Source organism: Antennarius striatus, chromosome 5 (genome assembly GCF_040054535.1).
Source record: "Antennarius striatus isolate MH-2024 chromosome 5, ASM4005453v1, whole genome shotgun sequence".
NCBI classification, from domain to species: Eukaryota; Metazoa; Chordata; class Actinopteri; order Lophiiformes; family Antennariidae; genus Antennarius; species Antennarius striatus.
Window position 1 is genome coordinate 4,735,353 of NC_090780.1, and position 13,316 is coordinate 4,748,668.

Here is a 13,316-nt window from a genome sequence, read left to right on the forward strand (position 1 = left end):
TTATCAAGCATAAAATAACTTATTTTGTATCAAAAGCAGAAAATGACGACTGCTTCTTTTGGTTTGGTCCGATCTCAAATCAAAACAATGGGCGTGTCAACTCTGCAAGTTCGGCTTGGCTCACCACCCGACCAGTATCGTCACTCCGCACGCCGCCGCGTCAGGGTGTCCAAAACGAACACACCTTCACTGTTCCGCGTTTGTTGACTGCACCGTCGTTCATTGACATGAAGGGGTCGGTGCGTTTGTGTGCGCGGAGAATTGTTTGAAAGGTTCAAAAAGAGAGAAAAAACTGACGAAGTAAACTATTAAATCAGCACGAATGGAGCACAAATGTGTATAACAGAATTCTAATCCCTGAAAAAACAAATAAAAAACAAAGAAAAATAAAAACAGGTATTTATTTTCAAGAAACAATTGTTAGATGTTTGTATTCGTGCTTCAATCTAAGCAATTTATGTAATTTTTATTCTCTAAAAACTTGTACTATACTGTGCTATTTGATTTATGACACTGTTCCTTCATTTAACGCTTAAAAAAAAAATTATATTACCCAACCACATTTGTTCATTTTAATGGCTGAAATTGTCTGTGGATTAATTCAATAAATCTACCATAGAATCATGGCGGTTCCTGGCCAAAAAATGCTGCTTTGGTGATGATTTTTCAGATCATCGACATAATGAATATTAGTCACAAATGTATTCATTTTATCTGGTAAAACTGTGTTATTGCCCCTGAGAAGACACAGCTAGAAAATACAACGTCAAGGTACATTGTCACCAGTATATCAATAGATGACTTCCACAGAAAAAAAAAGTCCCAACACAGAACTGTATTGCAAATTATTTATACCTGAAAATTGTTGCGTAACAAATGTTTTCATAAATACAAGCATTTTACAAAGCATGATCTAAAAATGTTGACCATCACAGCCACAAAAACAGATATATTTTCATAAAAAAACAAAAAACAAAACCCAGACACTGACATTTAGAAATTTGCATATTTCCAAAAACATTATTAAATTTCTGTTTAAAAATAACAAGGATAACTTTAAAAAAAAAAGACAGTTTCAATCAACGCTTAAGTCTTTCCTTTCCTTAGCTGCTATGTACATTTAAAACTTAAAAATACTACTCTCGCCATCGTTGGAACATGCTATCAGTTTAAAGCGAATGAAAATAAAATTAAGTGCCAAATTCAGGGCAGCATACCCAAACCTGCTCTTTTGATAACTTGGTGTCTCCTATGAAACTGGGGTGGGGGGGAATTACTAAAATATTACATTGATTTGAGAAACTTTTAAGCAGAAGTAATTTGCAGGTAGTTTAGACTTCCAGGAGAAAAGCGTTCCTCATGAAAGGAAAACTAATTCTTAAGGTTAAGCTTTGTGCTCAGAGCTGCGAAGTCCCACTGTGGGAAAATATGGAGGACAGTCTGCTGAATGACAATGAGCTAATTAAGTCAATCTTCTGTTCCCTGCCACAAATATAGCTGCTAATGTTTCATTCACACTGTAAAAAAAAATCAAAATCAAAAAACATCTTAAATGTGTTAATACATTCAGATTTCACTCATGTCTGTCTCAATGCCTCCATTCATTAACAACAGTGCTGTAGTATGAAGTGCACTTTGGCAATACTCAAGTTATTTCTTCCAATAGGTGTTTTTCAGGCAATATCAAAGGCCCCATCTACACCTGCTGTTATGAGATATCTATAACAGCAGGTGTAGTTATCAATAAGCTGCTGCTATCTATGTGATCTATATCTAGATGTGCCATCTGGATAACATCCTTTGACAAAAGGCCTTTGTTCCTGCTCCCACTAATGATGACAAATGCTCATGATATCTCTGCTTGTGTAATGACCAGATGTTAATGGCACATCTCAGGTCAAGGAAAGTAATTCTGCTCTATGGCTTTGACTCCATTGTGGAAGAAAAAGGAAAAAAAAGATTAGTGGGGTTTCAACAAGCAGCCTAAACTATGGACACAGAAGCTAAACAAAGTCCAGCATCCTCCTCTGCAAGTTGTCCTTCCTCTCTCTCCCCTCATCCTCTGTTAAACCAGGAAACAAAAGATACAGACCTGAAATCTGTCAATAATCTGGTGCTTCTCAATCACTGGCAAATCCATCGGACAGCCCTCTGACTCAGAAAGATCTGCCTCCACCCAGTTTGAGTCAGGCCCTTCAAAAATGTTCTAACTTTGGAGATCTGATACAATCAATTAGGTTGGCCGTGAGAGGGAAGGAGAGAAGCGAAAACCAGCATGTAGAGGTTAAATAAAATATCTTTGCATCAATGGAGTCTCGTGGCTGTGAGGAGAACCGTATGTACCGTGAATTCCTTAATCTGTGTGGGTATCCTCATTGTAGTCAGAAATATGAGTTGGTGGCAGAAACATGGACTTCGAGCGGACATGCAGAAATTTGTTACTCACAGGTTTCTTAACTAATTACTTGTAAATCATCTGGAGGAATTTCATTCTGTGCTCATTAATATTGTCCTTTACAAAACAATGAACAGAAAAATTTCAGATTAAATTTCATTTAAAAAAATGATGCCAAGCTTACTGTGATGTCTTCTGCATGTACAATATTTACACCAGTAGTGTTGAACATGCCATTTTTATCTCAGATTTACAGATTCATTTTATATATGAATTTAATACATTCACTTATTAAAAGTATGGAATCAATATACAGTAGAACCTCGAGATATGAGTTTTATTAGTTCCGTGACTGAGCTCGTAAGTGAAAAAAATGTGCCCCATTTATAAAAACTAAAATAATTTTAATCCATTCCAGCCTTGTAAAAAATGCAACTCCCCTAAATTATAAAACTTTTTTTTTAATCAACCAACAAGCATCCATACTTTACCTGTGCATAATTAATTATATATAAGTTATGTAAACAATGATAAAGCATGAAAAGAAAGACAAAAATCACAAGAATACATGAGCTACGTTTTTACTCTGAACGAGATCCGGACTCATCTGATGTTGTATCCATCCGCCAAATAACGGTGGTGTCCAGAAGCACAGCTCATTTCTAAAATGTTTGCTTCTATGTCGGAACAAAAATATGGACAGAGCAACGGCTCGTAATTTTAAAAAACTTATATGTCGCGCAGCTCATATCTCAAGGTACTACTGCATTAGTATTCAACAGGCATCACTGGAGCCCTAATTTCATGTCAGTCATCTAAGATCACTGTTACTAACTAGTAAATAACTGCGTAACCCCTGTAAGTGCATGTCAACAAACTACCAGGTTCCAGGACTTGAGCTGCAGCTCTAATGTGATCATGTTCAAATCCATTCTGATTTGACGCAGGGGAGTAGAAGTGAAGTGGGATTCCCACTCATAGGAGACAGTCCAGTATCTGGGAGAGGAAGATGTCGTATTGCAGTCCATCTTCTGACCTGTGCCAGTTTCACCATCAGTGCACAACTCACCAACACCCTTGCCTGCTAAGAGTCTTTGAGCATGTTAATGCGTGCGAAGATCTTGAGAGCAGGTCCCAGTTTAATGTTCATGGTGCTCATGAGGTGGTCCTCCTTCAGCAGGAGTAATGCCTGTCCATCGATCTCCTGAGAACGGAACTCATCTGCTATCTCCTGACAACCTGCAGGGGGGGCGGAGGAAGTTAATCACACGTAAACACAGACATCAGAAGCTGAGTCGTGACTGATCACTTCACTGACCTGGCAGAGACCGGATGAATTCATAAACTTCCTCCACGTTCCACTTGGTGGGGTCATCGGGTATGTAACGCTGACACAGTGACGGCGCATCTCTCCCAGTGCAGCCCTCCTGTTCTGAAGTCCTGCTCGAATGCCTGTGAATGGGGACGTGAGCCGGGGCCGCAGCCGGCTCCACGGGGCCCGAGCTGGCAGCCGACAGGGGAGACGGCGGCTCCTCGTAGCTGGATATGTCTGAGGACGGGCTGGACTCCTCCTGACTGGGCTGAGAGGCGTGCGGTGAAGACACAGAGCCGCCCTGAGTCTTCTGTGGGGGTGGGGACAGCTTCTGGAAAGGAAGCGCGGGCGAGAAGACAGAACGGAATGGATCATCAGTATTATACTGCTGAGACAGCATGTTCAACACATTCAAGATTAAAAGGGTGTAAGTAAGATTTATAATGGACATTTGCTCTGCGAGTAGAAAACGCCTGCAGGGGGGTGATTGGGTTTATGGATCAATATCAATGCACTTAAAATGACTTTGTCAGGAGGTGAAGCCTCTGGATTATAAACCTCAGGTCCAGGTCCACATAAGAACCTCAACAGCTAATTCATGGGGTCTCTTATACCTGGCTGTAACATTTCATCTTAAGTCATCCAATCACAGAGACAGCTCTTTCACCTATTCACACTCAGGTCATTTCAAAACTCCCCAAAAGAACTACTCAGCAGATTGTGAAGTGGCTCATGCTAATGACCACAATTAGCATGCGGGTCACCGAGGAGCCAGGCGGGTCTTGACAGTGGTCGTTGGAACAGCACTGACCACACCTCACAGGTTAGAAGGTGAGACAAGACCAACAAACCACCAGAACTGAAGAAGCCTCTTGAACAAGAGGTGAAACGTCTTCCAAGTCCGGTGGATTGATTTAAACAACTTTGGGTAACCATGACCTGATGAATGAGAACCTTCACAGACACTGAGTAACACAGGTCATACACTCCAGGACTGCAATCAGTAAGCGGAGTGTGTGAACGCTTTCTGAGGTACATTGGGAGATTACTTGGCCGATGTCGTCTGTAAGCACAAAAACACGACTCCACACACTAGAAGGCGTTTTCATTAACTGTAGCCGGAGTTCACTCTAAACATTTGACATCAGATTAGCCAGCTGATCGCTGCAGCCAGACCACAAGCGGGCTGAAGACTCGAGAGGCAGCATCGACATTAATCTGCTGGTTAATCCAGCTGATTTGACTTCTGTAAATCTAATAACGGAAAGGAAAACACTGATATTTATTCCTTATTTCTTCTGATCACCAATAACAGTTGACAAAAATGAAGGAACGCTTAATGACCCTTTGAAGATGGAGGAAGAAAATAAATAAGTGCTGACACATTTGATGTCTAAGTTCATTAATTAAATAGCATGAGGAATAAAATTGCAAAGCATGAAATGTGCGGTAGAAGCAGTGTTTGATGGGCAGTTAGGTGGTATTACGACAGGCGTGTGGGTGTGCGAATTGGTTTCCCCACCTGCTTCTTAGCCTCTACACTGGGGCGGCCCTGAGATCTCCTGCGCCAGCGATTTGTTGGTTTATTCCTCTCTGGACGGAAAAGGCCCATCCGCTTCGTGCAGCCCACGTTGTACCTGTCAAAAATAGTTGTTATTAGAGCGTTTCCTTTTTTCACAAATGAGAGGAGACGGAACCAAAAGGTCACTTACCTCTTTGCACAAACCACAGAACAGAATCTCTTTGAGCCTTTGAATGTGTAGGCGAAGTCCACCCAGCCACAGTATTCACAGGTTAGCTTGGGTTCCTGCTCTTTGTCTAGAGAAGGCAAAAAGTAGAAACATGAGATAATAAATTGGTTTAACTTCTGAAAGCAAAAAACCTTCGTCGACTCTGATCACACCTGCAAAAGCATAAATCCATCTATTTTCTGCAGACGAGTGGAATCACAATACAGATTCTACTTTGGCTCCAGTTGGGTTTTATAACTTATATTACTTGATATTCTTAAATGCCATGTTTCATAACTACACCTACAGTCAAAAGCGACCCAACGTGAAACCTTTTGTCTCAGCAGAATTTAAGTGTGTTAAAGCTTTTCTGTCTTGGCATTAATTTAACAATTTAGAAAAGGTTTCTTTCAGAGAGGCATCGACCTCATTGGGTAAATTAAGAGTCAATGTTGATGACCTCATCGGCTCAGATTCCAGGAAGTCAGACATATGCTTGTGAAACCAACGTGCAGTAGAAATTAGGGTTGAGCTGGGTACTCGTTTCAGACAAGTATCCGGTACAGATAACCCATTTTTGATGAGTATGAGCATGATACAAGTAAAACTCGTCAATACTCGCGCTGAAGGAAAATCTTCATAACAAGCTCTGTGATTGGCCAGTCACACACAAAATCTGATGGTGGTTGTCACTTTGAAATAAAACATGACTCAATTAAAACGTTCTAAACGTTCACAGCAATGAATGACAGGCGCCATGCAGACGGATAACAAAGGTCACCGTGATTTAAAAAAAAAAAACCACAAGGTAACATCCAAGGAAAAGATCTTTTGTTGGATTCAAAGTTTAGAGTTCCAATATGCTGCTGTTGGAGCTCTGTGGTGTGTGAGGCTGGTTTTGTTTGGGAGAGTAGACAATTTTTGGTGAAAAGAAACGGAATCATGTAAATATGCTGAAGTAAGCATTTTCTGAGGAGTAACGGCTCTTTTGATCACAGATGGGGTCGGTGTCATTTAAGCAGCCGACAGTCTGCTACAGTAACTGTGCATCATGACACAAACAACACACAGCGGATCACCAACACACGAAACAGAAACTGGACTGATCTCCCTTCTCTCACCTGGCTGGTTCAGGTCCTCGGCCTCAGAGTCACTGTTTGCTGCGTTGCTGACGGGGGTTTTGTCGGGGTCTGATGAAAGCTGAGCATCCAACTTTTTGGGGCTGTCGATGAGAATAGGCAGACGCTCCACCTGTTGATCAGAGAGTCATGAAATCACAGCAGCCATTAAACACAGACTGATTTATATTTGTATATACAGGTGACTTGGCCGGAAAATGTAGATTAAATATTAAATCAACTTTATCAATCCCCGGGGGGAATTTATGTGTCAACTATAGTGAGCATGTAAGCATGCAGATGAGAAGAAGAGTGGAGCACAGCTCCTTTGTGGTGCACCCCCAGTGAGCAACTTATAAAGGGGACTGTCCCTTGCTCAAGGGCATTTTGGCAGTGCTCAGGAGGTGAACTGGCACCTTTCTTTTGTCAGTTGAAACTCCAAAATGTTTTGCCCAACATCGGTCTTGAACCGGCCATCCCAACCTGGTCCCCAGCCCAAGACTTAGTGGACTGTACTTGCCGCCCCTGATGATGTGGGTGTTAAAGACACTTTCACTGATTCACTCAGCAATCAGTAATACCCATCACACTAATATGCATGTGTGAATTACTAACACTAGAGTGTGCTATTTATTTCCCCTGGGTGAACATTCCAGTATATTAAATAATTTTAAAAAAGTACTTCTTAAAATTGATGTCAAATACATCCAATGAGTGGTAATTTGTCAATAGCAGGTATCTAATGTCATTGTGTTTGCTGCTTGTTTTCATGGCTCTGTTTTGCTTATAGGATTTGTAATTTGTTGTATTTGCTCTTCTGTCAATTTGATTTACAATCTGTGTTTAAGACACCACCATGAGCTCAGACTTGACAATTAAAGCTCTCACATTTTAAGACATTTAAAAAATGCAGTAACAAATATAAGAATTCTGCCAATTTACATTGATTTAGTAACTGAAAGAAAAAATTTAAGTACCTGTGCAATGTATCTGTTTATGCTGCACTATCATGTGGTTATACTTGTGCTTGAGAAGAAAATGAACGGAAATACAGTACGCTACAGTTACGTCAGTTGTCCAGAAGGGGGCAGTAGCTCCAAAACCTTTACATTACAAAAGGCACGTCACTATTTTATAAAAGAACAAAGGCTACAGTGTCAGTAAGTGTCAGTCACAGGCTTCCAGACGCACCTAATAAAAAGTAGAAAATAGACTTACATCAGTTTAAAAAAGATGAAAGATAAAGTAATTTATGTGTCTTTAGATGCTGCAGATCATCAAACACACCTCCATCCATGTGTTGAGTTCACAGTAATTTCAGACTGAATGAAACAGAAGCTGCGAGTTGTCATTACTAGTAGAACGAGTGGGTTTGTGTTTTCACTGGTGAACGTGGTGATTGTGGGTTGTTGATCCCTTCTCCCTGTTAAGTGAAGCAGAGACAGAACACTCACGCAGACCGGGAACGGCTCAGCTCCCTCCTGGATGACAAAGCCTTCGATGACATGCGTGAGGACCTGGGGCTTGACAATGGCCTGGGGCGGTTTGTTCTCTCCATTTTGTGGCGTGCTGCCCATCACGGTGGGCGCCTCGCTCTCATTTCCTGAGGTCATGGTGGAAGGTGGGGTCGCAGGTGCAGCACTCGGCCTCTTGGTTGAGCCCCCGTCTGACCAGAAATTAATACAAAACCATTCAGTTACTAGAGATTTGTACTCTCAGAGCAGGTCACTAGTGGATTCAGTCTGAATGATGGTATTTAATCATTTCTATCCAATTAAATCTGAAAGAACACAACTTTTTTCTTCATATCACAGTGAATGTGAGGATAGTTAAAAATGATTAACAGAATATTTGTTTTTTGTAACTGTTTTGCTCAATTATTACACAAAAACACCCCTTGTGTTATTATTTGATGTAATCATGACACAAATAATCTCACTCCAGCATCTTGCATGTGACGATAATTCCCTGCTTCTCCATGTCACGTGACTGTAAGCGAATTATTCTGGATTTAATAAGTTTCTGCAACTTGGAAAGACCTTTGTTTTGTATTTTCTAGTATTTATAGATCCACTGATGCCACAAAGAACCGATCACTGGATTATGGGAAAGTGAAATGAATAAATTGCAGTCCCACATGAAACCAGTTAAACACAACTTTAGGGATGGATGGGGGAAGAGTAGATGTAAATCACAAAGCTGATGAAGTCTCTTTTCACTACAACGGAGTAGCATTAAAAGCTTCAGCGTTAATAAATCGATTAACCGATCCTTGTTTGTCTCCACGGACATGCACCAGTTCCACGCAGATATGAAGTCCCATTATTCAGGCAGGAGGTCTGATCGTCACTCCGGGTCTGCATGTAAACCCGCACAGCATCAGAGCCACGTGTCTGATCGGATTCACTTCTTCAGCGTCGACGGTCAGAACACGTCCTGTGACCCCCGGACACACGGCCGACCAACAACAAACAGGAGCCCCCACATTGTCCCATCTCCTGACCGCACACCCCAAAGAAAATCTTTCGCAGTACGCGGTCTGAACGGACTTTTCTTACCGTTCACGCAGAAAACATGTGCGTTTAGTTGCTTGGTCGCTAAAATGTTCCGACACGAAGGGATCCGCCGCTGCTGCCGCGTCGCCTCCCCGCTTCCCACCAGAATGAAGTCCTGAGAGAGGGTCCGCCTCCCGGAACCCTCCCACCGCAGCTCCCGCCGTCACCCCCGATCGGGCTGCGCCAATAAATCTGTCACCCATCACCCTGGGCGGAGACTTTCTCCACCTTCTGCCCCCACGCTGAACGTCCTCTGACGGCCCCACGGCTGGAAACCGCTGGGAAAACTAAAACCCCCGGGAGTCACTAGAAACAGGCCGTCAGCAGGACAACAGGAGCGCTTCAAGTCCACAGTCCAAGCCCCCCCATCTGTGCGCCCTGTTGTCATTTGGTTGTTTGCTGATTTATTTCAAAAGTGAGTATTTGATCTAGTGTAGTTTTTTTGGGAGGTAGGGTGAGATCTGAGGGGCAGATCATAGGGGGGGGGGGCACAGGACAGACTTTCTTCTCCATCAGTGGTCCCCAGCCTTTTGTGCCACAGACCGGTTTAACGCCAGACTTTAAGATCAATACAACAACATAAAATGGTACTGCCATAAAAACTGGTATTTTTTAGCTTTCTTTTTCTTTGTCGTATGTTCTTCTTCTGTCACCTCACTGGCTCTTTGACCCTGTCCACAGAAACTTCTGTTTGTTTTGCCACCTTGGGAGTGACCCCCTTAAGAAGGCAGTCATGTGACCGAGGAAAGAGTAAAGACTGACAGGTTAGACGGAGAGAATCTGATTATTTTCCAAAACAAAACATCTATGAGAATAAATAAAAATGGAAATAATATAAGTTCTTTACTCTTTCTGTGCGGCCTGGTACCAACTGACCCACGGATTGGTAGCAGTCCTCGACCCGGGGGTTGGAACCACTGTTCTACAACACCTTTGTTTGTTTAACACTGAGCAAAACAACGGTAGAACTACTGTGATTGCGTGTGTGTGTGTGTGTGTGTGTTTTTAATGGAAATGACAAAACCCAGCAACACATCCAGTGTGACATCTTCTATGTGTCAAGAACATTTACTGTTCCTACAACATGGTTGTTGATCCTGTCTCGACAAAATGAAGGTACGTCCAGTTGATCTTTCTCTTTTTTAATTATCTAGGAACTCCAGCTAGCTGCGTTTTGAATCTGACAGTTGTGAGCTCACACATAATGTAAAGTCAAACTATCACACCTCAAAAACAACCCCTAACTACACTGTTGTTGTGTTTATGTCAGAGAACACCAGAAGCTGTGTAAAAGAAGCTAAAGATCATCCAGGAATGTTTCATTGAAAGCACAGTTCCACTCGTTTAAATCATAGCAGTTATCTTTGCACATTATATGTTAAGACTATAAATATGTCAAGACTACAAAATGTATTTATCGGGTTACTCTCGCATTTCTATCAGTATTAAAACAATTTTGAATTCACTACTTTATGGTTACAAGTGTATTGTAAAAAATTGGATTCATTAGGTCGCAAAGGTTGATAAGAAACGGCAAATGAGAAGTCAGAACGAGGAACGGAGCAGAAAGGCGAGCAATCCACTGGTGATTGAGCGTAATTGTTAGTTTCCACGGGAACAACGAAGCAGTACCTCCCATGATCCAATACAATACAGCACCATCAAGCATTCATTCAGAAGTGTATTACTGGTACAGCTTTACTGCTGATGTGTCCTTCTGGCCACTGGAACAAGTAATTGATTCTGGATTACAATCATTATGGATCAGAGAAATAGTTTCCTGCTCTGATGAGGAATACTGCACTGCCATGGCACATCACACCCAACTCACTGGCCATAAAGGAACAATTTGTGGTTTGCAGAGTGTTTCATTTTACAGGAAACATGACATTAGCACCAATTTCAACCATTTAGGAAAAATATCACCATGGAAACTTAACATTTTGAAAACACATCCCATAGAGGTACGTCCTCAGCAAAAAGAAGAAGAGGCCAAATCCCTTTCCCAATCCCACAATCTATCAATCCTTTGAACTAAACCACCTTGCCAACAAATAAAGCATTAAGAAAATAAATTTCACTGCAGAGGGAACATTTCTGGGATCTCACTGATTCCAGAATCTGAAAGCATTTTAAGTAGATTAATATGCTGGAAAAAGCACTTTGGATTCTACACACATCTGAAACAGTCCAAAGTTGAATCACAGTAGTTTCTTACACCAGCGTGCCGTTGTATAATGGACAAACACGGGTCTGTAGCTGGAAGTCTGAAGTCCCACAACCACAAACATTACATCAACATTCAGGAGCCCTTTCTTTAAACATCACTGAATGATGAAACATTCTCTGCTCACAGGATAATAAGGATTACTCTTGTATTTTTGGCATCTTACTAAATCCTCAAACATTCTTTGCAACACAAGTCAGTAACTTAAACACATGTCCAACAGAGCAGTTACTGGATGCTGCTTGTGTTTCCTTAACCTGGTGGTCTGCTATACAAAACCTTGGCAACAAATAAATGTACTGCATATATTAAGATAATATACTCTTAGTAAGGAATTATGTTGTGTTGTTTTACTTTAGGCAAATTGTGATAGCATAAAAACCACACAAACAGGTGAAAAATATTAGATCAAAAAGCTTTACATAAACGTTGCTATGAACCGTTTTTTTCAAACTAGCGTTTATCACAAAGGCAAACATTTCTAATATTCAAATGTTTTGTTATTTTCTTAGTACAAAAATACTAAAAAAAACTACAAATATCCATCATAGATATACTTTATCCCAAACTGTGAAATTTAGAGCTTTACAAACTGGTCAACACAAGCAACACAGCCTCTGACCAAATTGTTAAGACCGATTGGTTTTGTTTGTGCTGAAGACTATTTTATTTACGCTCCTCCAGTATCGATCTGCTGGACTACTGTAATCTTACTCTGTGATGACGTATGTTCACTAACTACTACTCTGATATACGTACATGCTACAGTGTTTTCAGTCCTTTTAGTGGATTCATGTGTATGGGAATAGTTTAGAAAACAGTGCTGTGTGAATGCAGAACTTTTTTTTTTTTTAATGACAAAGAAAGAACTATTTAGTACAAATATAACGTAATGGGAACACATTGTTATGACCTTTCACCCACAGCACAACACAAAAGAAATATAGGGACTGACTGAGAAAGAGGAAGATTGAATATTTCTGTTGTCAAAAAATTCATAAAGATGTCACTGAAAGCTAGATAATGACTGTCCAAGGACCCAAAGAGGAAGAACACAAGGTGGCCTAAAAGCCACTGTCACCTCAAATGACAGTGGTGACAGTGGAGTTTTCAAATTTACTTTTAAATTCATTTTTCAAAATTATTGTTTGCATTATTAAAAAAAAAGTAAAACATTCACATAGAATAGGGTTTTCACTGATTTTGTTGTGTATTTAAATGTTGGCGCTATACAACTACACCACTAATATTGCACAGCTGTGTGCTTTTTTAACTCAGTCAATTACAAAAAAGAGACAAAGTATGAAATTAGTTGTTCAGATCAAGGAGAGAATGAAAAAAATGGCCCATTTTCTGTGCAAAGTCGAAAATTTTACTCTGGTGCCATTCTTCTCGTCCATAGGTGACTGGTTTAAAGTGTTTGTGAAACGTGTAAATAACTCGACACAGAATCTCTACCTTGAGGCTGCACAGCTGGTGGGACAGCGTCAACCTTGGGTTGCTCTACTGGCTTGGGGGGTTGTGATGGCGAAGGTGCAGTTTGCTGCTGTTGCCGTTGCGGCTGCTGTTGTGTGGCGAGGGTTGAACACGTCTCTCTGACCACCAGGGACGTTGGTTTATCTTTGCAGTCCTGAACCATTCGAGAAGCCTGTGATGCGTATTCAGAACAAAGGGTAAAGTGAACATGTGAAAAAGACAGATCAGGGACTGGCACATCAGGGCTGTTCCTAATTCTAATGTCAGTAACTCAAAAACTGAAAACCAGTAGGCTTGGAAAATATGAAACCGGTAGGAAAATAAAACACCGAAAATCCCAAAGTCAGAAGATTCCTGTGTTTTTTGTATGTCTTGGAGTAGAAAGGAATTTGGTGGGAGGAGCTGGAACAGTTGTGGTTGTTTTGCTGGTCACTGCTTTAGAAAGTGAAACATAAAGTCAGGCTGGTCGATTAGAATAAAGACAGCCTTCATGAACACCAAAG

The 13,316-nt window shown here is 41.1% G+C and overlaps 1 protein-coding gene across 1 annotated transcript in view; it reads right to left on the reverse strand.

Moving 5' to 3' along the window:
* Positions 1-834: 834 nt before the first annotated feature.
* Positions 835-13,316, reverse strand: part of phc2b (polyhomeotic homolog 2b (Drosophila)) — a 37,594-nt gene continuing 25,112 nt past the window's right edge. The window contains exons 9-15 of the mRNA XM_068316094.1: positions 12,796-12,985; positions 8,010-8,221; positions 6,559-6,688; positions 5,420-5,525; positions 5,230-5,344; positions 3,714-4,038; positions 835-3,634 (exon numbers count right to left, since the gene is read on the reverse strand). Of these exons, the coding sequence (XP_068172195.1) occupies positions 3,480-3,634; positions 3,714-4,038; positions 5,230-5,344; positions 5,420-5,525; positions 6,559-6,688; positions 8,010-8,221; positions 12,796-12,985 (1,233 nt within the window). The 3' untranslated portion in view covers positions 835-3,479. The remainder of the gene's footprint in view (positions 3,635-3,713; positions 4,039-5,229; positions 5,345-5,419; positions 5,526-6,558; positions 6,689-8,009; positions 8,222-12,795; positions 12,986-13,316) is intronic.